General features: G+C 47.9%; 3 protein-coding genes across 4 annotated transcripts; 1 reads left to right on the plus strand and 2 right to left on the minus strand.

Moving 5' to 3' along the window:
• Nucleotides 1-10559: 10559 nt before the first annotated feature.
• LOC100841230 (myb family transcription factor PHL11) lies at nucleotides 10560-15525 on the plus strand. Its single transcript, XM_003570121.4, has 7 exons — nucleotides 10560-11105; nucleotides 11615-11691; nucleotides 11809-11866; nucleotides 12024-12099; nucleotides 12739-12808; nucleotides 12901-14191; nucleotides 15207-15525. Exons 1-6 carry the CDS (start codon nucleotides 10958-10960, stop codon nucleotides 13318-13320), a joined length of 849 nt encoding a protein of 282 aa, XP_003570169.2. The 5' UTR covers nucleotides 10560-10957; the 3' UTR covers nucleotides 13321-14191; nucleotides 15207-15525.
• A 100-nt stretch (nucleotides 15526-15625) lies between these two features.
• LOC100841536 (ubiquinol oxidase 1c, mitochondrial) lies at nucleotides 15626-17483 on the minus strand. Its single transcript, XM_003570122.4, has 4 exons — nucleotides 16870-17483; nucleotides 16648-16776; nucleotides 16069-16557; nucleotides 15626-15975 (listed from the first exon to the last, which is right to left on the minus strand). Exons 1-4 carry the CDS (start codon nucleotides 17374-17376, stop codon nucleotides 15916-15918), a joined length of 1185 nt encoding a protein of 394 aa, XP_003570170.2. The 5' UTR covers nucleotides 17377-17483; the 3' UTR covers nucleotides 15626-15915.
• A 2202-nt stretch (nucleotides 17484-19685) lies between these two features.
• On the minus strand, nucleotides 19686-22348 carry LOC100835645 (polyamine transporter PUT1). Of its 2 annotated transcripts, XM_024460377.1 has the most exons (3): nucleotides 22075-22348; nucleotides 21647-21826; nucleotides 19686-21517 (listed from the first exon to the last, which is right to left on the minus strand). In XM_024460377.1, exons 1-3 carry the CDS (start codon nucleotides 22177-22179, stop codon nucleotides 20030-20032), a joined length of 1773 nt encoding a protein of 590 aa, XP_024316145.1. In that variant the 5' UTR covers nucleotides 22180-22348; the 3' UTR covers nucleotides 19686-20029. The 2 variants fall into 2 exon arrangements, with proteins under 2 accessions (XP_024316145.1, XP_003572852.1); XM_003572804.4 differs by lacking the exon at nucleotides 21647-21826 and having other exon boundaries at nucleotides 19705-21517; nucleotides 22075-22338.
• Between the last annotated feature and the right edge of the window lie 1236 nt (nucleotides 22349-23584).

Genomic DNA, 23584 nt, shown 5'->3' on the forward strand with positions numbered 1-23584 from the left:
CGAATGTTATTGTACTTGCTTGAGCTACAGAGGAGCATAAGTGGGTCACAATTTTGCAGAAAGCAAAAGACTTGATTATTAGTATCTGCATGGTGGAACAGAGAGAAAGAATCTAGTTGATCATGATTTTTAGTTTTGCTCCAGAAGCGGCTGCTCCTTGAGTCTATGTATTGAGGCCTGGAACCGAAAGACGATTTCTTTATTATTTGGGCGTAAACGTTAGAATATCAGTTTGATGTCTATCTGAATGCTTCTGACTTTCTGTTGTTTTTTGTCAGCCATTCCCAGTTCCATAGAGTCAGTCAAGCATCGAGGTTCTCTACTGAAGAATCTACTACGTAACATTTAACGTTCTGAAGTCGAGAGACACAAGGAGTGAATGTTTCTGTTGTTTTGTCAGTCATTCCCAGTTCCATAGCGGTTCTGAATCAACGGAAGAAACCTAACACTTGACGTTCACGTTCTGAAGACGAGACAGAAGGAGCGGTTTACCTTTCAGGGCAGTATTCATATCCAGTTAAGTAAATCAGTACTTTACTGATACATTTCAGGCTGTTCTTTGTAACAGAACGCCTGTTCTTTGTAGCAATGTCGATCCAGTTATGATCTGGCATGTTTTCCAGTTAATCGTTCAAAAATTCAGATATGCATCCGCAACCGGCTGTGCGCCCAGCGCCCGTTGGGTTGGACTTGTAATTAACAAGTTTGGAGTCACTTGCACTGTTTTCGCACTTCGAGATGACCCGCCGAACAACACTAGTCTAATCCAACAGGAAAATGATCCTCCATTCGATTTGAAATACTTGTCGTGATAATTTAGGAACGGAGGGATTACTGTGATACGGTACTGTAATATAGAACCGGTAAAAGAGATTAGAGAAGGATATGGAAGACCCAAACAAGGAACAGTGCTTCCACATGGCCCGGTGGAATCCTTTGTCGCGTTGCGCGGGGCGATGCCTCCCCGAGTCCGGGCTCAGCCAGCCGAGCGCCAGGCTCGCCGGTTCGCCACTAGCGCAGCAGGGAGACCGGCGAACAGACCAAGCGGTGGATTTGGATTTTGGTTAGTAGTAAACGGAACGAAAGAGTGGAGAGCACGAGAGATTCCGTGTTCCCTCCCCCCCGGTTCCTGCGGCCGCACAGCTCACCCGTCTGACTTCTTGCTGCACCGCCACCCAACAACCACACCCCCGATCGCCTCTCGGATCCCCGTCTTCGCAGCCCTCGTCACGACTCACGACAGAGGACCCAGGCCAGGCCAGCGGCATGTGACCACTAATAATACCACCGCCGCCGCAGCGTTCATGTGGCCTTTCAGTTCACCTTCACAGCAACGACGGCCGACCATCCTCTCGATCGATCGTAGCCTTTGGTTTTGCAATGCGTGCGCTAGACATGCGTGGTACACGGCCGAAAGGAGATTGATTCCACCGATCGGCTCGTCGAGAGGTGTTTGTTTGTGATTGCTGCAGGTTGCCAACAAAAGCTACAAAGCTAACGTAACGTGGAATGATGCTTGCTGCTGCTCCTGCTAGTCTGCTGATGGACTAGAGCACTAATAATTTACTAGTAGCACTGTTGTCACGTAATGTGGTGATGGTAGTATGATTGATTATCAGGTTTTATCACTGGTTACGGAGCTGGAATGTGTGTGCACGATTGCAGAGGGTCCACGGGGGAGCACGTCCTTAAGCGATGGACACAGTTAAACAAGCTTCGATCATGACTGACGATAGTTGTTCGCCGGCCCCACCGCTTTAAGCATACGATGCTAGTTCCAAAACTGAAACCTAAGTATGCGATTCTCCGGACGAGAAGTTTACTTAAAGGAGCATAAAGTGGGAATCGGAACAAAGACAAAACGGAACGTGGGCTCCTCAAAATCTATATGCTCCAAGAGAATCTTGTGCTGACCTAAAAGACTCCAACGCCGTTTTTATACCGTTATCTTTTGCCTGTCACTGGCTGAGTCAGAACACGTATAACTGTATACTCCCTCCGTTCCTTAAAGAATGACATATTAGTTTTCATTAAGACAAAACTTTGATCACAAATTACTATATTAAAGTGTGGTTTATATGCCATGAAACCACAAGTATCATTAAGTACTTTTGATAACGAATCTAGCAATACTAATTTTATGTCATATAAAACACATATTGATATAGTAATTTATGGTCAAAGTTGTCTTAATGAAAACTAATATGTCATTCTTTAAGGAACGGAGGGAGTAGGTGACTAGCGTAATACTCGTGAATTCTATACTCTATATATTTTAAAATAGCTTTGTATAAAATGAGTCAATTCAATTTCACTTTTGTGACGCCGAATGAAGGCACACCCAGGGCAAGAGGAAACTCTTGTGCTGTTGGCTCCATGCACGGTAAGTGCACTAGCAAACAAACAAAAAAGTCTTTTAAAGTTTCACTTTTGTGACGCAATCTATCACATTTAACACAATTTCTATAAATATAATCTAATATCTAATTAAAAGAGCAGAAATTCTATGGCTAGAATTTTGCAAAAGTTATCTAAGGGTTCAGATTTAATAGAACCAATCAATCTGATCGCTTAAGAGGTACGGAAAGAACAATCCAGAGATCCGATCAGTATGGAACTGAATTCTCATCCACATGAATAAAAATCAAGGGTTAATTGGATCCATGACACTCTCTATTTCACCGGTTGGAAATATGCCACTACAAAAACTTGACTTGGAGAAATGCCACTCTAACTTTCTTATACCTCTATCAATGCCATTCTGTCCACTTAAGACCAATAAGTGTTCATAAAATACATGTATTTCAGTGTGTACAACAATATTTAACATAATACTCCTATTTAAAATGTTCAGCAGTACGTTCGAGTCTTCCAGGCGCCATAAAGGTTTAAATTTTTTTAAATTTGGCCCAAAATTCAATATTCTCAGAAAAATTTATAAAAATTACAGAAAATAAAAAACAGTAATATGAGTCCACCGTTGGGGACGGGATACGAGGAACGCGTGGGGAATAAGAGGAATAAAACGGTTTCACTTGGGATGGTAAAAAAATTGTTCGTATAGAGTTATGTCTATACGTATTAGACAGTATATGTGCTGGTATTGAAGAAAATGGCATGAATAGAGGTATAAAAAAGTTAGAGTGGTATTTTTTCAAGTCAAGTTTTTGTAATGACATATTTTCAACCGGTGAAATAGATAGCGGCATAGATCCAATTAACCCAAAAATCAATTGGGATCGATACAAACCAACCGAAGCCATGTCTAGGCAAGCCATTGGTAGCGCCGTCTAAAGAAATTGAGTATCCTGGAAAGCGAAGATGCAGGACCGGAGGACACCCCCGCCGGCCGCGCAGCGCGCAGTGTTGCCGGATGGCGAACGCTTACGGACGCGCCGATCCGCCGATGCGGAACGCAGGGACGGTGCCGCAGCCGGCAGCCCGTAGCCACGATATACGCAGGACGGACGGATGGCCGGTGAGCATCAGTATCAGCAGCAAGCCAGCACTCAAGGCGTCGGCGGAGCACAGACGGACGGAGATGGAACCACAGCAAGCAGGCGATTTGAAGAAGCGCTGCCGGATCGGACAGAAGCTGGCTGCAGCGATAGAAATCAAAGTCGAACTATGACAGACACAACGATCGAAGCGGCGGAGTACGTAGAACGGACTTAGCCACGGCGGCAGGTCGGTTTGTTTTTCCAATTTTCCTCCGTGCTAGACATGATTATCGATTTATTTTTCTGTCCGTTAATGTTTTGCCTAATTATCCATCCGTTTCAAAATATAAAGTAATTTTGTTTCTTTTGACCGAGCATTCGACCAACAACCTCTTGCACTTCTATTTTCTATTATGAAAGTATGTGTCGAATAATCAAAGGCCATGTGGCACCGTGTAGGACTGACAGTTTCAGATGCTAACTTAAATTTGTGATGAGCACCGATCAGAAGTAATCTCATGGACTAAGCATGGAGTTTTTATTGTCACCTTCATGCATGCTACGTTGGTATGTCCACGAGCATTGAACGAGTCAGAGATCAACCGAAGGTACTTTTCTTTTACGTCAGCAACTAAAATCACACAAGCATACTTTAGTCTTGCAAATAATAAGCTCCATAAAGTGTATAAGTCAAAAAAAAAGAGCACCTTTGTATTTATTTAGAAAAATCCAAGTTACTACTCCGTCCGATTCATAAAAAGTGTCATACACTTAGTATCAAATTTATACTAACTTCGTATAAAATGGGCCACGGTAATTTTGTGTCTTCTTATGCAATACATTGTACTACCCTTAAGACATTATGGTTGAAACTCAAGCAAGTATCCATCTGGGTGAGCCGACCAATTACAATCTAAAACCTGAGTTTTGTGAGGCCAGGCATCTCCACCCCGACGATCCGCAGATTAAACTTGATCGAGTACCCATCCATAACTAATATGAGATGTTCAGTAAATGAGCTGGTTCCGATCGGAGGAGGTGCAACAAGTAGGAAATCACTTGCTCAAAGGGGATTATTTTTTCAAAAAGAAATATAGAACAAAACAAACGTTGCTTACTGGATGTGCTAGGTGTATGGGATGAAAAGATATGACTAGAAAGTACCTTCCAACTCCTTACATCCGCCATGTGCCACCGGTCGCCGGTCAGAAGCAGCACACTCGCACTAAAACCCTTCCGAAGCGGGTTTACCATAGACGTAATGCACAACGTCACGACTACGACCGCAATCCAAAACCTTAAGCCGAACAGGTCTCGCCACTGGCCACCGGAAGCAGCAGCGACACCAAAAACAACACAACGAAACGAGTAAAGGAGATATCGTGCGGAACATTGGCTAAAATTTTTTTGGTAAAGTCGTAGAGACCAATGGATGATGGATCTATTTGTTTGGATGAAAGGAGTAAATGTTTGAGGATTAAAAAATGTATACAGAAGGTGATTTTTTTTCCTAAAGGTATACTTTATGTTTGCAATACCCTAATACTCCCTCTGATCCTAAATTCTTGACTCGAATTTGTTAAATATGAATGTATCTATTTTTAAAAGGTGTCTAGATACATGTAATATTTCAACAACAATTTAGGATCGGAGGGAGTAGTTTATTATTTGAAAAAGCTCAACACATTAAAATCCATTACAAATGAATGTATAAATCATAAAAATGTAATTGCAGATTTCAACAAGACAAATCTAGCCGTGCAATCTGCGCGGGACAACCCGCTAGTATCTAATTAAAGTAGCAGAAATTCTACGGTCTAAATTTTGCAAAAGTTATCGTACGGCCATATTTGATCAAGCCAATTTACAAGAGGACAAGAAGACATCACGTATACAACAAATTGAGTTTGGGTGTGGAGCAGTTAATCCAAAAGCAGTCTTGTTAGGATTGAAAGAGAAGAAAAAAAAGCAGTACGATACGAATTGTGTATTGCTTGCCATGACGTTTAGTCCGTAATTGGCACGTGAGGAAGAAGACCCAGTGTAAGACAAACAAAAATACTACTTGGATGAAATCCTGAGAGTGAAGAAAAAATATTAGGACAAGACTAGGCAGCGGCCGTTGGCTGGTTAAGGTCAGCCAGCCAACGACCGATTAGGAAACTGAAGTCCATCTAAAATTAGTGTTTCTCTCGTACGCATGCGATTCCGAACTTGTCGTAGTCAAGCGCTCAGAAAACCTAACATCCACACGTAGGTATGAGAACCATTTCTTCTCCTCCCATGCAGTTCTCACAGTATGTGATTAGTTTCTTTTTCAAACAAGTTTAAAATGCTATAACTTCCAAACCAATCATCGAAATTATGATCCGTTTTCACTGTTTGCTCTATCGCGACGAGATCTTCAAAACTAGATCCCACTTGGGTATATTTTGACAAATACTTTTTGAAAAGCAACTTTTATGCTAAACAATGCAACTCTCTCATACTTTTTTGTTGCAACTTTCTCGCATTCATATATTGGCAATTTTGGCTTCCACACTATCAACTATGCCTTCATAGTAGCACCTTCGGTTCTCTGAAGGGTATCAACCTTTGATTCACTCTAACAATTTTCGCTCCATCACAACTACTTTGGTGTGCCCGTTGACAACTTTCGTAAACGTGTGGGCAACTGTGTCATTTGTGGCGACAACTTTGCATTGTGTGCGAGCAACATTTACTATAATGCGGGCAACTTTGGCTTTTATACTGACACCCTACACTCTATCAAAAATATCTTGGTGCATTCGGTCGCGATTTTTACTAACTTAACTTATGACAAATGTGTTTTGTGTTTGTGACTTTGGCTCCCACATTTGCTATTTTGGATTCTATACCGGCAACTTTCACGCCTATACGCACAACTTTGACTTCTATATATGCTGAGCACTTTGACTCTCATATTAGCAACTTTGGATCCCACCAAGTAGCTTTTTTTTGGCTCGTTTCTACCAACTTTCGCTCCATCACAAATAGTTTTGGTATGCCCCGGTAGCAGCTTTCGCTAATATGTTGCATTGTCTTATGTGAGGGCAACTTTGATAGTCATATTAGCAACTATCGCTCTCATACTAGCAACTTTGATAGTCATGCTAGCAATTTTGACTCTCGTGCTAGCAATGCTTCCATAGTTGTAATGGTCATACTAACAACTTTTGTCGTATATTAGCATCTTTTACTCACATTTGAGCAACTTTGGCTCCTAGCATCCTATGTCGACAACTTTCACTATTATACTAGCAATTTTGGCTCCCATACTAGCAACTTTGACTCTCGTAATAGCAACTTTGGTTTTTATAGCCAACTCGGACTCCATATATGCAACTATTGTTCCTCTACTGACAACTTTGACCCACATAATAGCAACTTTGGCTCCCGCCTGGTAGCAATTTTTGATCCACTAGAAACTTTCATGCAGGCAACTTTGCCTTCTGTTATACAACTTTGACTCTCATACTCGCAACTGTTGCTCTTGTACTAGCAACTCTAGCACTAAAGTTGCCTGTTGTGGCGTGAAGTTGCTAGCAAAACAACCAGCGTTGTCTGTTGTGTAGTGAAGCTAAGGTTGCCATAAGAGGAGTGAAAGTTGGTAAGCCATATTGAATGCAGAGAAGCCAAAGTTGTTTGTAGTACAATCAAAGTTGTATGTTGCGATGTGTTTGTCTAGATTGCAGTGGAGCAAAAGTTGCAAAAATTGAGTCAAAATTGCTAATTCCGATGTGTGGTCTATTTTTGAAGATCTCGTCGCGAGTGATCCAACGGTGAAAACGATTCGTAATTCCGATGCCTGGTTCAAAAGTTATTGTGTTTTGAAATATTTAAGAAACAAAATTAAGCGTACTTCACACATTAGTGGGGGTAGCACACAGAGAAAATTCACGTGTGGCGTGTAGCCGTGTACTGCACGATGATCACGCTTAATTTTCACTGCACATGGACTACCGCGGATGCACGTGTTGAGTGCGAAGTTTGTTTCATGTTTCAGGTGTGCACTCGTGAGATGCTAAAAGTGTAGTTGCACTGATTAGCCTTTAGGAAAATATTAACCTCAATCAAAACAAACCATGCGATTGATGAGAAACTGGATTGATCCGACGACAAGTACTTGGTTGCTTGGCAACATACAAACAAAATAAATCACAATTATCAAAACAAGAAGGAAAAAGGCGTTCAATCTCAGTATAATAAGGGTATGAAAAAAAGACTTGATTTACTCGGTATGGAAAGCCAAAAAAAATCAATCTTGGTATAATCGATCAAATCATGCAGGTGACTTTTTTTAAAATAGAAAACTCGCTGAATATGGGCAAAATAAGAATCAGCCCTAGCCGAGCGTACTAGTATCTATATCAACCGTATTAGACGCCAGTACGTTCGTGCTGTAGCCGTGCAAACAAGTGCAAAGTAAACCAACCCATATTTCAAATCTATGAACCAAATAAAAATTGCATAGATCAACTACAAAGAATAAAATGAAAAAAAATGTGAATGGTGCAAATTTATCTTATGCTTGAATCCTTAAAACCGTAGAGAAAAAGGCAAGACGGAACCAGCTACTCCAGCTGTTGATGACGTCCTACCATGCCACAACCACAAGTCATGTGAAATGTTCAGTAAGTGTCTTGATCTTGATCGGAGTAAATCAACAGTCGAAAGGGATCGTTTTAAAAAAAATAGAAAAGGAAACAACGTTATGTAAATGCTATGTGTAACGGATGAAAGACAGGGCTAGCAAAGCACATTCGTCTTCACACCCATAGATGTACCCTCTCCAAATATATGCCTGCACTAATAGTCGTTGGCCAGTAGTAACACCCTCACAACGAAAACGCCAGAGGAAGCCGATCTACCATAGGCACATCCAAATCGTACACATAACGTCAAACAGGTCTCGCCGCCGGCTGCTGGAAGCAACATCAATACCAGGAACAACACAAGAGAATAAGGTACATTTAATGTCAAACGTCGATGGGAAAAACAAAAAAGTCATACAGGCCATTGGATTATTGCATTATACTTACAAAATATTAAGGATTAAAAATCTATAAAGTAATATTTCCAAATATATAAGATAAAATATTTGCCTGGAAATTGAAATGCACCAATAAACAGGTGTTAAATGTAGAAGCTCAACACTTTAGTATTGCTCGCAATGTTAATAAAATAAAACTTTTTGCTAAAACATGTAATGACTATATAATCTACCATATAATGTGTTATGAATTTAAACCAAACTAACCATTTATTCAAAAACACATGAAAAACTATATATTGATTAGGTAAAAAAATATAATAAATCAGATATTTAAGGAAAACTTTGAACAATTCCAAATAAAATACATCTAAATTCCATACAAAATGAAATTGTTAAAATAAAAAATATATAAATATAAATACATAAATATTTTTGCATTATACAAGTCTAGCCGCGCAGTGTGCGCGGGATGACCCGCTAGTTTATCCTATTGAAACAAACTTGTGACACAAATTATCCAATCTAATGTTTTTTATTTTCCCGAATTATGACGGATCGGGCCCACTCGTCAGTATATGTCTTCCATGTGCCCTTCTTCCTGCACTTGCTAACGTGCACCGAAACTGATTGTTTCACGTTGGCTTTGACAGGTGAACTGGCGCTAAAACCGATTTATCTCATGTGCATCATTGTAAAACAACTCTCCAATTGGACCAAACTAGTCATGTACTATCCCTAAAAAAAAAACTAGTCATGTACTACGAATGTATCAATGTAGGCCATGTTTGGGTAAAGGGGAATGAGAAAATAATATTTATCGTCCCTCAATTGCAACAAAAGTCTAATTTTGGTCCATCAATTTTACAACTAGGGAAACTTCATCCCTCGACTGTCAATACCATGGTTTTCGTTCCTTCCCAAAATCCTGACCATTGGTCAATGCCATGTCATATGCCCAGTCAGCGATACATAGTCTTACTATCTTGATCAATTGACAGTGGGTACTTGCACTTTAGGTATAAACTAAACGCTGTACCGCCCTCAGTCGTCCCTCACGCTGACGTCATCCCTTCGCTGTTCCTGCCGGAATGCCGGACGGAACGGAGCTGGAGTGCCGGACGGAACGGAGCCGGGGCGAGAGAAAGAACAAGCCCAAAAGCAAAAGCTGGTGGGGGCGGCGGTCGCAACCAAGTTGGCGCGAATATTCCCCCCGGGGGCCAGGCGACATCATCGCCAACGCCTCCCCGCGTCGCTCTCTCGCGCCCCCGCTGGCCCGGCCCCACCGTCCCCCCCCCCCCCCCCCCCCCCCCCCCCGCCTTCTTCCTTTCACACTCCGCCTAGCTTGCCGCGGCCGGAATATTTCCCTCCTCGTGCGGCACCTAGCTCGCCGTAATATCGATCAGACCGTCACGATGAATCCCATCAAAGTGAGCCACCGATCGATCACAAGCTGTCTTTCCTCGATCGAGGATAGCGAACTAAACGAGATCCATCCTCGAGAGTTGGCCCTGGTGGGGAATGGGATATGCGGTTCGTATATATCGTACCCCGTACGTTGTTCTTGGTCTCGGCGGTAAACTGATGGAACGGTGTGTGTTGTCGTGATCATTGACCGGTGAGGTGACACCTAATCAATCAGTACTAACAGCACTCTTTAGGCAAATCTAGTAAGTAAAGCAATGATCCATCATCTTTAATTTAACAAAAGAGAAGAAAACGCCAAGCAAGCGGTAATGATTATCAGAAGAGAACCGACGGCGTTTTATTTTCTCTCGCGTACGAAACGACCGGAGCGCGGCGGCAGCGGCACACATGAACACATGGCGCAACCGCTCATGTCGGGGACGACGTACGACGGTGTGTGTGTGTGTGTTTGTTTGTCTCACATGCGCTCGATCGATCGGGCTCTCCTCTCCTACACGGACGCCGCCGGCCGGCCGGCCCACGCCCACGCGGCGCGCCACGGTTGGCTTGGCTTAGGCTCGTTTTTGTTTGTTCCGGGCTTTGTTTTGTTTTGTTTCTTTTGCCTCCCGGCGCAAGGCTCCCCGAGATTCCGCGGACACATGATGCGGTGGGGGGGTAATGGGATGCGATGCGATGCCCACCAGCTAGCTCTTTGTTCGTTCGTTCCATCGTCTCCCCGACTCGGCGCCCCTTTTCTCTCTCTCTCTCTCTCTCTCGCCACCTCCTCTCCGCGTCTCTATCTCCGCCCACGCCCAGCGGCCAGCGGCGCGCGCGCGCGCGGCCATATATCAGACATTCCCATCACGAATCCCCTCCTCGCCCAGGCTTCGCCGAAATCCCACGCTAACTCCCCGCCGCACCAGATTCTTCGTCGCGCCGCACCGGACGGACCCCGGCCCTCGCGCGTGCTAGCTAGCTAGCTGCGGCGCGCAAGTGCACCTCCCCGGCCACGTCGCGAGGTACACCGGACGGATAATTGCAAGCTCGATTATCGATCGGCAGAGAAGCTAGGAGGCCGGGCGGGCGATCGGGAGAGATGATGTTCGAGGGGATGGAGCGGGCGGGGTACGGCGTGGGCGCCGGCGGGGTGGTGCTGTCGCGGGACCCCAAGCCGCGACTGCGGTGGACGCCCGACCTGCACGAGCGCTTCGTCGAAGCCGTCACCAAGCTCGGCGGGCCCGACAGTAAGTACTCCACTGCTCTACGACCAGCTCTAGCAGTCTAGCTACCTCATCTGCATCTTCAGTACTTCTGCACCCTCACCTTCCTATGCTGTCTGCTGCTTCGCACAAATTGTGACACGGCCTCTGCTAGCTAGCTTGTACTGGAGCCGATATCCGATCGCCGGCAGGCCGGCACGATCGAGCTCAAGCTGGTATGAGAACACTAGCTAGCTAGCTAGGACCTAGGAACTCTGCTGTGGTGGAAGTTAGTGCTAGTACAGTGCTAGTATTGCACCAGCAGCTATGTTCCAACTCTCAACGCTCAATCCATGTGCTTTGTACAGTACATCAGCTGATCACAGCACGTGTTCGGACAGGTTATAATGGATGTTTCAAATTCTCGGTGTTTTACTCACGCATCGTGTACATGAACATGATTAGCTTTCCTGATCCATGTACATGCAAGTAGCCGTAGTTGTTACCGAGGTTCTTGTTTTGACTTGGTTTTTCATTTGACTGTGATGCGACAGAGGCGACGCCCAAGTCGGTGCTGAGACTGATGGGCATGAAAGGGCTCACCTTGTACCACCTAAAGAGTCATCTTCAGGTTTCACCTCTGCTCCTTTGTTTGCAAATTCTTTATTCATATATTGTTGTTTTTATCCTTTGTTTGGTTCCAGCCATGCTTGCTAATTCGTACACCTCCATCATTTCAAACCTTCAGAAATACAGGATGGGAAAGCAGAGCAAGAAAGATACAGGCTTCGAAACCAGCAGAGCAGGTATGTGTGTATGTACATGGTAATCTCATAGTACTAACATTAACTACTGGCAAGCAAGAGATAAAAGTTTAAAGACATTTGGTACTGATACATAATCGTTTGGTTTCACCTTTTCTTATTCCAATTTTTAACATGCATTTATTTGCTCTTTCCACAGCATTTGCTACACATGGCATCAGTTTTTCCTCTGCAACACCTCCGGTCGTTCCGTCTGCTGGAAACAATAATATGGGGTGAGTACATAGGTTCATGTCTATTTTGCATCTTAACAACATGATGACCAGCATATATAAAGTAGAAATAAGTAGCAGCATCGTTCGTTTAGTTGACAGGGCACAAAACAAAAGCTATATATAACTACTGATCGTACTATCACCCATTTGTATGTTCTATACTCTTACAGACTAACAAAACCTGTTTAGTTTATACACAAAACCATGTTTACTCGACGGCGATGGCTTCCAATGATTTGGAAGATGAGGACATATAATAGGGACATTGACGTGTTAACTGTTCAAGGCATATAATGTAGGTCTTCAGATCAGGTGTTGATAATTCTGTTCATAAACGGACTATCGTATTGATATTGCACGCCTAAAGTACTCCACAAAACAGCCTAAAAACAGACGAGTGAATAAATTGCCGGATCTTCCCTCAAAAAATATATAAACTGCCGGATCAGTTTGGTATTCACTTGCTGGTTCAAGAGTATCGCTCAACCGAAGCGACTAGCATACAAAATGCCACCAGCCTGATTAAACTTCTAAATACTGCTTGTTTTTACGGTTTTTATGACCATTATTATTCACGTCAATTTTCTCGAACACTTTCGGTTTGGCTTACCATTTTCTTTACATTTTGGCATGTAATAGAGAAACGCCACTCGCGGATGCACTAAGGTATCAAATCGAAGTCCAAAGGAAGCTGCACGAACAGCTAGAGGTAATATTTCATCAACATGATCCTCATTTGTCCAATACTTGCTTACAAGGACACACATTTTTTAACCCTTCAGAGCTCTCCTACACATGCAGGTTCAGAAGAAACTGCAAATGCGCATTGAGGCGCAAGGTAAATATCTGCAAACAATTCTAGAGAAGGCCCAGAAAAACCTCACTTACGACTCGAGCGCAGCTACAAACCTGGAAGCAACCAGATCGCAGCTTACAGACTTCAACCTAGCTCTCTCAGGATTCATGGACGACGCGACGCAGGTGTGCGAGCAGAACAACGGAGAGCTAGCGAAAGTCATATCTGAAGACAACCTTAGAGCTGGCAATCTAGGCTTTCAGCTGTACCATGGAGTTCAGGACGCTGAGGATGTGAAATGCACCGCAGATGAAGACCTGCTCCTATTGGATTTGAACATCAAAGGAGGATATGATCATCGCCTATCTTCGCACGGCATGCGGCGGGGCGACGCGGATCTGACGGTCGGCCAGCACAGAAGGTAAATATTTCCGGTAGAAAGGGCCACCATAGATTTAAATTCGAGAGTTCCCTGTGCCGTATGAGAGATTCTTTTGGCAACCCTGAGGATGCTTATTTACAGTGTTCATCTAGCGTATGCTAATGTAAAATTTGTGGAGAGATCGAGGCTAAAAATAATCGTAGTTATATAAGCGTGTGAGAGATCTGGTTACACTGTATACGTGGTACGATCTAATCGACTGAAACATAGCGTTACAAAGTGTCGCGACAGCAAAGGCACGTTCAAGATTCTCTGTCTCTCTTGCGGTAGTTGGGTTCAGTAACTTCTTGGTAGGTACTCCCTCCGTTCCAATATTCTTGTCGCGGCGGCACTTTTGTAGAAACCCCCCTCCGTTTTGTACAGCGTTGCTCCGCGCTCCTCTCCCTTAGGTATTCCGCCCAGGCCCAGCTCCCCCGATCTCCTCCCCTCTCCCCCTCGCTGCCGCTCTCCCTTTCCTCTCCGGCGCTCTCCTCTCCGGTCGCCTCCGCCGTGCTCTCCTCCACTTGTCCATCTCTTCTCCACCGCGACCTCCCCCTCTCATCTCCTCAGCGATTTTTCCTCGTCGTCGTCGCGTGCGAAGAAGCTCGCTCGGACCAAGAACGAGTTGAATCTCGCCGGATCCGTTGGCTACGAGGCCGGATCCGGTTGTCGTCGTCACGGTGCTCGAAGGGGAGGAGGCAGAGCCGTGGCCGCAGCCCGAGGAGGAGTAGGAGCCCGAATCCGGTGGTGGCGAGCCCGGATCCGCTGACGGCGGCTCGACGAGAGAAGGGGACGACGAGCAGCTCCTCAAGACGGCCACGATGACGAGGAGCAGCTTCTCCACGCCACGGCAGGACGAGGAACAACGGCTCAAGGTACTCCTGTATTGTACTCTGTTCTTCTTCATTTTTGCTGCACGTTGGCTCTGTTCTTGTTTAGCATGAGTACTCTGTTCTTGTTCAAATGCTGTACACGTACTGTGCACTTAGCTAGGAGTACTTTGGTCATGTTATTTTCTTTTTCTGAAATGTCATTGCTCTGTTCTTGTTCTAGTTGAAGTGCAGTATTCAATTCAGAAATTCAGATTAGCATACTCCTCTAGCTTAGCTAGGAGTATTGTTTAAGTGCACAAACCAATTCAGAAAGCTCTCTGAGTACTCCATGACCTGGTGCAGATTTTGCTAGGAGTTGCATTTGTAAAAAATATGTTCTCGTTCATCTATCTTCTGATTACTGTAGGAATATATGCTCTCTTCTCTTCTCTCTCAATCTCTTCTCTCTTCTCTCAGTATATAGGAGTACATGTCCCGTAGATATACTCCTAGTATGTGTATATGTGTTGGATAATTTGAACAAATCTGAGCAAGAACAATCTGATTTTGGAGCACTGTTACCTGCTGAATAATTTGCTGACCAAGAACACAAATCTATGGGAGTATATAGAAACAATTTGAACAATTAGAGTTGTGTTCTGAACATGCTAAACAATTAAAAGGTGATGTGTATATGGTTACAACTACTCTAATCTAAAGCTAATGTATTCTGATCAATTAGAGATGTGCTCTGAACATGCTGAATAATTAAAAGGTGTTGTGTTCTCAACATGCTGAACAATTTAAGCTGAGAAATGGTTGATTTGATCATCTTCCTCCACCTGTACAAATCTGTGTTTAGAATACCTGATCAACATGTTAAATCTGTGTTCCTTTTATGTTTATACATGGAGTACTTGCTTTAGTAGGAGCAATTTCAAAATCTATATGGGCAAATGATAATTTTCTTTGTTCTGCCGCAAGAGTTACTCATGCTCTGTACTTAGCTCGTCCTGATCTTCCAAATTGGCTCCACCTGGTTCCTAATCTCCCAAATTGGCTCCATTATCATCTTCAGGTGGACTGGAGTTAAGATTTGGTATGGGCATGGAGGTTAGAAACAAGCGGAGGCCTGGAGGCTGGACACAAGCGGACTGGAGGAGATGCCACAGTGCTGCTGTAGAGGAAGTTGGACGCAGGACTGAAGAGGGGATGGAGCAGGCGACCTGCAGAGGGGAAGGAGGAGGCGACCTGGAGTGCGGAGGCGGAGATTTGAATTTCAAACTTTGTATTAATGGACCTGTAATTATTTTAATTCGGAAGTTGTTTTTGTAAAAATGTGTTTGTGAAGTGGCTACGACAAGAATATCGGAACAGAGGGGACAAGAATATCGGAACAGAGGGAGTAGTATGAAAACGTTCCCACTCGTAGGTAGAAATCAGGAGTAGAAATCAATGTTTAAGCGCAGCACCAACCTAGACCTGAAAGTGCACGTCTGAATTCTGAACCAGACCGTCAACATATATTTCCATGGCTCCTTGCTTACAGAGGCAACATTTATCTCAGCATACATGTAGACCGAACTGCATCCGGATGTGTAAAACAGCAGTAAAACCACGGATAAAATGAACAGCAGTAGAACCGAACAGCAAGCCTCGACTGTTAAACGTGAAGGTATAACTAAACCTTGCCTACCGGACAGTACAGAGTACAGACTAGCAACAACTTGTGTTTCTTACTGGCGAGGCTGCAGCCTGCAGCACAACTCGGCACTGATATTCAGTCGTCAGTGGTATCCGAGCGGGGCAGGCGTCTTGTTGAGCTCCAGCCCTTGGAAATGGATGTCCTGCGCATGCGCATCAGAAGCAAAAAAAAACAATTCAGAGTTTCAGACATCACGAGCTCTGACTAGTTCCGTGAGACAGACGAAGGCACGTACCGAAGCGAAGTGGTTGACGTCGCGGTGGTGCGCCTCGTCGGCGCGGACGACGACGACGACGTCCCTGAGCGTGGCGTCGGGCGGGAGGCGCCAGTAGTCGATGGCGATGCGCGGTGCCGGGACGTTGTCGATCTTCCCGGCCTCGATGTCGCGGAGGAACTCGGTGTAGGAGTGGACGGCCTCCTCCTCCAGGTACCCGACGACGCGGTGCGCGAATTTGGGGGACAGGAGGTAGCCCAGGAAGTAGGCGTTGAAGAAGACGCCCTGGACGGCCAGGACGAGCGCGCGCTCGTACCATTTCGGGCCGGCCACCTCCATGAACGTCATGAGGTGCATCCGCTCGTTCTCGGCTTCCTCCAGCAGCGCCCTGATCCAGCCGCCGCTGTGCTCGAAGCGCCGCAGCGACCGCAGGTGCAGCAGCATCCCGCCCACCATCCCCGGCACCGCCGCCACCGTCTCCAGCATCATGGCGCGGCAACCGTACCTCCTCTGCACGCGTGCGCCCAATCCAATTAATCCGACATGGAAAGATTGGGGAATGGTAAAGATGGGGGAGTGTTCTTCAGCATGGTATGGTACCTGGAAGAAGATGTCGGTGGGCACGCGCAGCGACTTGACGGTCCAGTAGGCGATCTTGTCGAGCAGCACCTTGGGCTCGTGGTGCTTCTTCAGATCGATCGTCGTGTCAGACGTGTAAGCCTCCCACGGCTGCAAATTAAACCAACGGGATCACTGATTAAAGTCCAAAATTAATCGATCATGGAGAAAACACGCGAACCATCAGTCAGTAGTTAGTACTACCCTGAAGCAAGACCACTTCCACTCGGCGCCGTCCTTGTTCACCAGCTTGGCCGGCACGATGCCCCAGTAGCTGCTCACCACGGTCTTGTCCCCGTCCTTGGCGGCCTGCGCCGCTTCGGCCTTCGCGGCGGCAGTGCTCGCGGAGTTCTCCTTGGACGCGGCCGCCTCCTCCTTCGCCGCCTCCTCAGCGGCTGAAGTGGACAGCAGCCGCAGCCGCGCCCACACGGCCCCTTCTCCGCCGGAAAGCAAGGGCCTCTGCGCAGCGACCGGAGACGCCGGAGAGACTGGGCTGCTGAAGATGCGTCGGCCCAGGTGCCGGAGGAGGACGGCGGGTCCAGCGACGCGGGAGCTCATCGCGGAAGATGACGAGCCTTCTCGCCGGTGGGTTGCTCTGCTCGGGGAACTCGTGGCCGCACGCTCGCGACCTTGCAGACGTGCCAATTTCTCAGGGGCTAGCGGGACCACGTGTCGGCGAGCTACTACATGCCACCATTGCCACGATGGCATGGTTCGACGCGTGTAGATGGCCTGATGAGATGTGAGATCGAGGGCTCCAGTTCTCTGGTGTTCTTCAACGAACTACTGGTGGTGGTGAACAGCGCTGCCGGCGCGGCTGCGCTCGTCCGTGAAATTTGTAGGGCCAGCCCCAGCCTTTCGGAAGTCAGGATTGGATGTCAAAATCGTCACGGCTGCTGAGAAATGGAGTGGACTGAGGTTCTCCGTTCTCGGCTCTAGCCGTGCATCCAGGTGATTCGAGACCATCTCAACTCTTCACGAGAAAAAAAAAAGACCATCTCAACGAAAACGAGGACGGTTTTGCTGTATCTAAGAGATAAATTGATTTCTAAGTCGTTGGATATGATTTGTGCTTTAACGTTCAAAACGGATGATGAAAAAAAAAAGTAGAGTGATCTAGATACTAATCCAATGACTAATTTGTCAACTTAGATTTAAACATTTAAAAAAAAAATATTAGGCAACTTAGATATAGCCTACCCGAAAGAAGAAAAAATACGGGGTAACATCTTTTGACTCGAACGAAGTGATCGGAGACCACGTCGACGAAAAAGGAAAAACAACTCAAGGAGGGCACTTGTTAAATTGGTGGACGACCTGTCGGCATTAGTTTTTTTTGCATGCTTTTTTTTCAACTTTAATTTTTTTCGTTTTGATTTGGAGATTTTAATTCCCGAACCTTTAGTTTTTAGTTTTAATTTTTACTTTTGAGAAAAGTTCGAAAAGGGGGAGAAAAACTCACCACCAAAGATGTTGGAGGCAGCGGAACAGGCCGCGACGCGACCGCCATCAACGGTGGCAAGGTCTCCTGCGGCAACAGATCTCGTTGAGACGTCATCGGATCCCGGTGGCCTTGCTCGGATCTCGTTGATGGCGGCAGCCCCTGGCGGCAGTGACAACTGACAAGGGAAGGCGAAGCGGCGGCGAAGACGCATGGAGGGGCGAAATGGTGACGTTGGGAGAGGAGGAGGAGCCACGTCACGGTCACGCGATGAAGGGACGACATGCGAACCGGGTAGAGTGAGCGGCGCGATGGAGGCGGATGGGGGCAGAAGGAGGAGGGGCACTAGTTCGGGACTCGAGAGTGAGTGGGAAGGAGGGGGAAGAAAACCATACGATGGATGCTTGCTATGACTCAAAGGCATGTCGAAGAATCTATCTTAAAAATGTATTTTAACTATTAACAGGTTATATGCAATTAGCACTGTCTATCACGCAATTGCGCGGGATGCATGTTTATACATCCTTACTTCTCAACAATCAATTACACACAAAAAATTTTACTGCTCGACTATACATTATACAACACACTAAATTTGTATGTTGTCACGATAGACAAGGATGCCATATTGTTTTTTATGTGATATGCGAAATGGAGGATTTTGCTTGGCTCTTAACGGCCAATATACTTCGGATGACTGACTGGCTTGAGTAGCGAGGCCTTGACTACCCGGGTGTTTGTCATCTTTGCGATGAAGACATCGAGATCTCTCACCTTCTCGGGTTGTGTCTTTGCGAGACAATACTGGTTCCAGGTGCTCCCAGTGACGGGGGGCACTGGGGGCCTTTGCCCCTCCCCCCCTAATTAAAGTGTTTTCAAGGTAAAATTAGTAGTATTCATGAATACAAATGGAAAAGTATCAGTATTAGTGCTCAATTTGCCCCCTCCAATGTTGAACTTTTTCTATTTGCCCCCTCTATACTCACATCCTGGCTCAGTCCCTTGGTGCTCAGGCACTTCTCCTTGGAATTGATATGTCATCTCCCCGACGATACCTTCAAAAATTGGTTCCTTGATGCTACCGCGTGGGCAGGTAATGGCAAGATCAAAGGCTCCCAAATTCTCATCCTCCTGGCCATGTGGAGGCTATCGCAACTCCGCAATGACTACTCTTCAACAAATCCAAGATGGAGGTGCTGCCCTTGGTTGATTCGATCATCGTCGAGGCCAGGCTCTGGATGCTCGTTGTTGCGAAGGCTCTTCGAACCCTACCATGGCACGCTCGACTCTTGACTTGTAGCCCACTTTTTTGCCGCTCTATAATTTTCATTTTGGTTTTAGCTTTTCCTCTTCGTTTTTGCCCTGGTTTTCTAGGCTCCGGTAAGACTCTGCTGTCTCGACCCCTCTTCTAATGAAATGTGACACGCGCTTATGCACGGTTGGAGAAAAAAAATGTCGAGCTAATGAAAGTAGCTCGAGTAACACTTACATCCACTATGCTTTGACACCAATGTTTTGTCATCAAGTTTGTGATGTTCTTTATGTAAGCGTAACCATCTCCTCGCAAAAAACAAAAAAATAAACCAATAGAACCGACAGTATATCAACTAGGAGTAGTTTGATTATTATGAAACCAAATATCGGTCTAATATTTGTATATGACGACCTTGCTCTGCAGTCCCCTGCTAGGAGCAGCACACATTTTATCGCGGGGAAACGGCAAGGAGTGCATTGGTACATGAGTAGAAATGGCTCGTACTACGTCGGAAATGACACGCGGGGAATTGTTTCCGCACATTAAACATACAGCACCGTGGCACTGTTATAGGACGACGGTCACTCGCCCTGTCACGTCGTCCGAAAGCTTCAAATCATTTTCTCCCACGACACGCGACACAGAAGTCCCAAACTTGTTTCGCGCCGCTAAGCAACAAAAGGCTCGTTCGGCGCGGCGGGCTGCTGGCGTGTCACGTCGATGTCCGGGAGGTCCGGGTTGACGGAGAACCTGAGCCACCGCTTCTTCTCGACGAACCTCAGCGCCGGCTGCAGCACGAGCCCGATGGCCACGGCACCGAGGCTCACCAGCGCCACCTTGAGCGTGGACAGCGCGAGCACCACGACGATGAGCGCCGTCGGGGGCAGCAGCATGGCGACGCACCCGGCCGTCCCCAGCGGCACCCTGTACGGCCGCGGCGCGTCGGGCCGCCTCACCCGCAGCAGCACGAACGCCAGGAACTCGAGGATCATCCCGAAGCAGTAGAGGAAGTTCTCGGCTGCCACGATCTCCTGGAAGCTCATCGCCGACAGCAGCAGCACTCCGGAGGCCGAGAAGAGGATGCCCACCAGCGGCGTCCCGTGCCGCCGCGACCGCCTGGCGAAGAATGCCGGGAGCATCCCTCGCTCCGCCATGCCCAGCAGCTGGTACGAGTCGCTGCTCATCTCCGCCACGAACATGCCCATGTTAGACAGCGCCGACGCCGCCTGCACCCACCACATCAGCCACGCGCCGCCCAGAAGCCTCGCGACGTCCGCGAAGTAGCCGTCGGTCCACTGCGCCTTGTCTTCCAGCGGCAGCGCGCCGGTCCCGGCGAGGAGAGGGTACAGGTACGCGACGACCACGAGGATGACCGCGTAGAACAGCGCCTTGGGCAGCGTCTTGCTTGGGTTCTCGACTTCCCCGGACAGCGTGCTGATCGAGTCCCAGTAGTTGAGGTTCCAGAACAGAGTGTTGAGGTATAAGTTCCAGTCGACGTCGTGGAGGTCGACCGCGAGCCACCTCGCCGGCCGGAGCTTGGGGATGGAAACGAGCCCCATGACAAGGAAAGGGATGAGGGAGAAGACCCCGAGGCAGATGGCCACCCAGCCGACGACAGTGAGCCCCCGGTAGTTGAGCAGCGTCAGCAGCGCCGTCAGGCCAACGACGGCCAGCGCTCTCGGCGCGCCGCCGCCCAGCGCGGGGACGGCGGACTTGAGGTAGTCGAGGAAGAGGACGGGGTAGAGGGCGTTGTCGATGACGCCGCTCAGCCACTTGACCCAGCCCTGCTGGAAGCCCCAGTAAGGGCCGAGCGCCGAGGCCACCCAGACGACGAACCCGCCGTTCTCCGGGAACATGGTGCCCAGCTCCGCCGTGATGAGCGCCTCCGGGACGCTCCAGATGACGGGGAGGAGCAGGAAGCCCGCGATGGCCAGGAGAGGCCCCGCCGCGCCCACGGTGTCCTCGATCCCGAACGGCCCGCCCGAGACCTCGTAGAAGATGAGGAAGATGAGCGGGATGATTGAGAGCTTGCGGATGGAAGGCGACGGTGATGCGCCGGCGCCGGTGTCCGCGCTGTCAGGAAGGCCCCCGTACTCCGCGCCCTCTTCGCCCATTGGTAAGGCGCCGCTTGCCGGTTCAGAGTTCCCCAAGGGTTTCTGTTCAGAAGGAAAAAAACAGACAGTTCTTCAGACCATAGCAAGCATGGTAGTACTAGCAGCAAACTGCGAGGTTTCGGCGTCAAGCGGCGTCGATAAAGGGAAAGCAAAAGAGCGGCATGCGCTGACCGGCCGGTGACATCTGTCGCTGACGAGGCCGCCATGCCAGCCTTCTCCGGATACACTTGTAAGGGTACTCGGCCTAATCAAGAAAATGACGGGCTTTTCCCGTTCCATCGCCATAGGTGATAGGCCTCGCAGGCGAGAACTGGACCTATCGTGGGCCGGGCTGGAATGGGCCTGACGCATCTGTTTGACCGTCGTGTTTCGCCAGAAAAAAAAAACTGTCGTGATCCCAAGTATATCAAATGGCTATCGTCATCGGTAATCAGGCGGCACTAGAAATCGCAGGGGCTCCATTTGTCTGCTCCCCACGATCTCGCACGCAGAATCCAAGTCGCTTGCGCCCGCCGCTCGCTGAGCCCCTAGCGGCGCGGCGGGCAACACGAGGCGACAGGGCAGCGACTTGGAGACAGAGAGATCGAGCCAAAACTCACCTCTTGTCCCGTTTCAGCAGAGCCAGAGCCAGAGCCCGCCGGCGGCGGCGGGGACGGACCAGGTAGCGCTGCAAGCGCCACCTCCTGCTGCGGGGTGCTGCCCATCGATTCGCGGTTGATTCGTCCCCCTCCCCGGCTATCTTTCAGCTCCTCTCCAGCCCTGAGCTCCTAACAGTCCCTGGCGCGTCTGGGCGTGTACAAGTACCGTGCAGAGGCAGGCGAAAGAGAGGTCGTTTTCCTTGTGATCCCTGCGTGAAGGACCCTCCCAGTCCCCAAAAATAATCACAGACGTGTGCCCCGGTAGTGGAAGCCCCCCTCTTCCCCATTTGTCCAATTTTGTCTATACGAGAGTCCAACTGAAAAAATAAATCCAATGGAAATCTCTATTTGTCCAAATTCTGTCTACACTCTCCATTTGTTCCCCAAATCTGAGGAAAGAATAGAGACTCCCAATTGTCCACGGCCCCACACGTCAGAACCCAAATAATTCCCCAACCTCTCTTTTCTCACTGCCCGACCCTATCTCCTACGCCCCGCCGCCGGCTCGTTGGCCGCCTCCACCGTGGCCTCGCCATCGTGCTCGCTAGCCGCCTCGCCGCCCGGACACCGTCTTGTCGCCGCCATGAATCCGCTTCCGTCTGGTCCAATTGCGGCTAGCCGCGCTCGGGCCACTCGACGTTTGGCGACCAAGACCGCCTCCGCCGTCAAGACCGGTGGCGCTTCCGTGCCAGCAGTGTCGTGGTGGTGTCACGGCAGATGCTATAAGATGGCTTAACTTGGAGCCGATGGACGATGGTGGATCCGGAGGAGTGAGGACGTGAAGAAGAACACGCACAAAACACGCAAGAACAGGCAGATCTACCCAGGTTCGGAGCCCTTTTGTAGAGGTAAGACTCCTGCTCCTGCCTTGTTGTATTAGCCGGGATAGAGAAGCTCTACAATGGTGCTCCTTGAACTGTATTCTTGAGGAAGAAGAAGAAGAGGAAAGGGGGGAAACCCTAGAATCTCTCGTCTCTGCTTTCTACAGATGGGTAAGGTTCTATTTATAGGCCGCACATGGTACACTGCCATGTGGGCCGAGTCTAACGTCACCATCCTTGGGCTCCATTGGGCACGCGGCTTGGTTCCCTCCAGGCAGCACCGCAGGGGACAAGGCAACTTTAGTTTTACTGCCAGCCGACAACAGGTACAACTATCCTCTGCCGGCTTCCGTCACAGATTCCCTTTCGGTGCTTCTTTTGCGTGGTCACCTGGCACTGGCGTGCAGGCGCTGACCGCTTTCCCTGGAGTAATGATGGCGTTGCTTTACTCTGCACCGCGTAGCCAGGATAAGACCGTTGAGGGATCCCGGCTACTGCTAGGACCAACGTGCTCATCCTCATCCTGCAAACTCATAAAGCAAGTTAGCTGTACCAGCATACATCGGATATGCCGGCTTACCGTTAGTCGTTCTCTGTGATGCCGGCGTACTTGTCTATGCCGGCCTTGCCTTCGTTATCTCGGCTAGAGT

This window comes from Brachypodium distachyon, chromosome 3 (genome assembly GCF_000005505.3).
Source record: "Brachypodium distachyon strain Bd21 chromosome 3, Brachypodium_distachyon_v3.0, whole genome shotgun sequence".
NCBI lineage: Eukaryota > Viridiplantae > Streptophyta > Magnoliopsida > Poales > Poaceae > Brachypodium > Brachypodium distachyon.

Bases quoted from the DNA above. Each gene is read 5' to 3' on its own strand.
- LOC100841230 (XM_003570121.4), top strand. From the start codon at position 10,958: ATGATGTTCGAGGGGATGGAGCGGGCGGGGTACGGCGTGGGCGCCGGC. The intron at 11,692-11,808 runs GTTTCACCTCTG...TCAAACCTTCAG, and splicing joins ACCTAAAGAGTCATCTTCAG to AAATACAGGATGGGAAAGCA. The intron at 12,809-12,900 runs GTAATATTTCAT...CTACACATGCAG, and splicing joins AGCTGCACGAACAGCTAGAG to GTTCAGAAGAAACTGCAAAT.
- LOC100841536 (XM_003570122.4), bottom strand. From the start codon at position 17,376: ATGCCATCGTGGCAATGGTGGCATGTAGTAGCTCGCCGACACGTGGTC. The intron at 16,558-16,647 runs GTACCATACCAT...GCACGCGTGCAG, and splicing joins CCACCGACATCTTCTTCCAG to AGGAGGTACGGTTGCCGCGC. The intron at 15,976-16,068 runs GTACGTGCCTTC...GCGCATGCGCAG, and splicing joins ACGTCAACCACTTCGCTTCG to GACATCCATTTCCAAGGGCT.
- LOC100835645 (XM_024460377.1), bottom strand. From the start codon at position 22,179: ATGGGCAGCACCCCGCAGCAGGAGGTGGCGCTTGCAGCGCTACCTGGT. The intron at 21,827-22,074 runs GTGAGTTTTGGC...ACGGTCAAACAG, and splicing joins CTGCTGAAACGGGACAAGAG to ATGCGTCAGGCCCATTCCAG. The intron at 21,518-21,646 runs GTCAGCGCATGC...CCTTCTGAACAG, and splicing joins GCGACAGATGTCACCGGCCG to AAACCCTTGGGGAACTCTGA.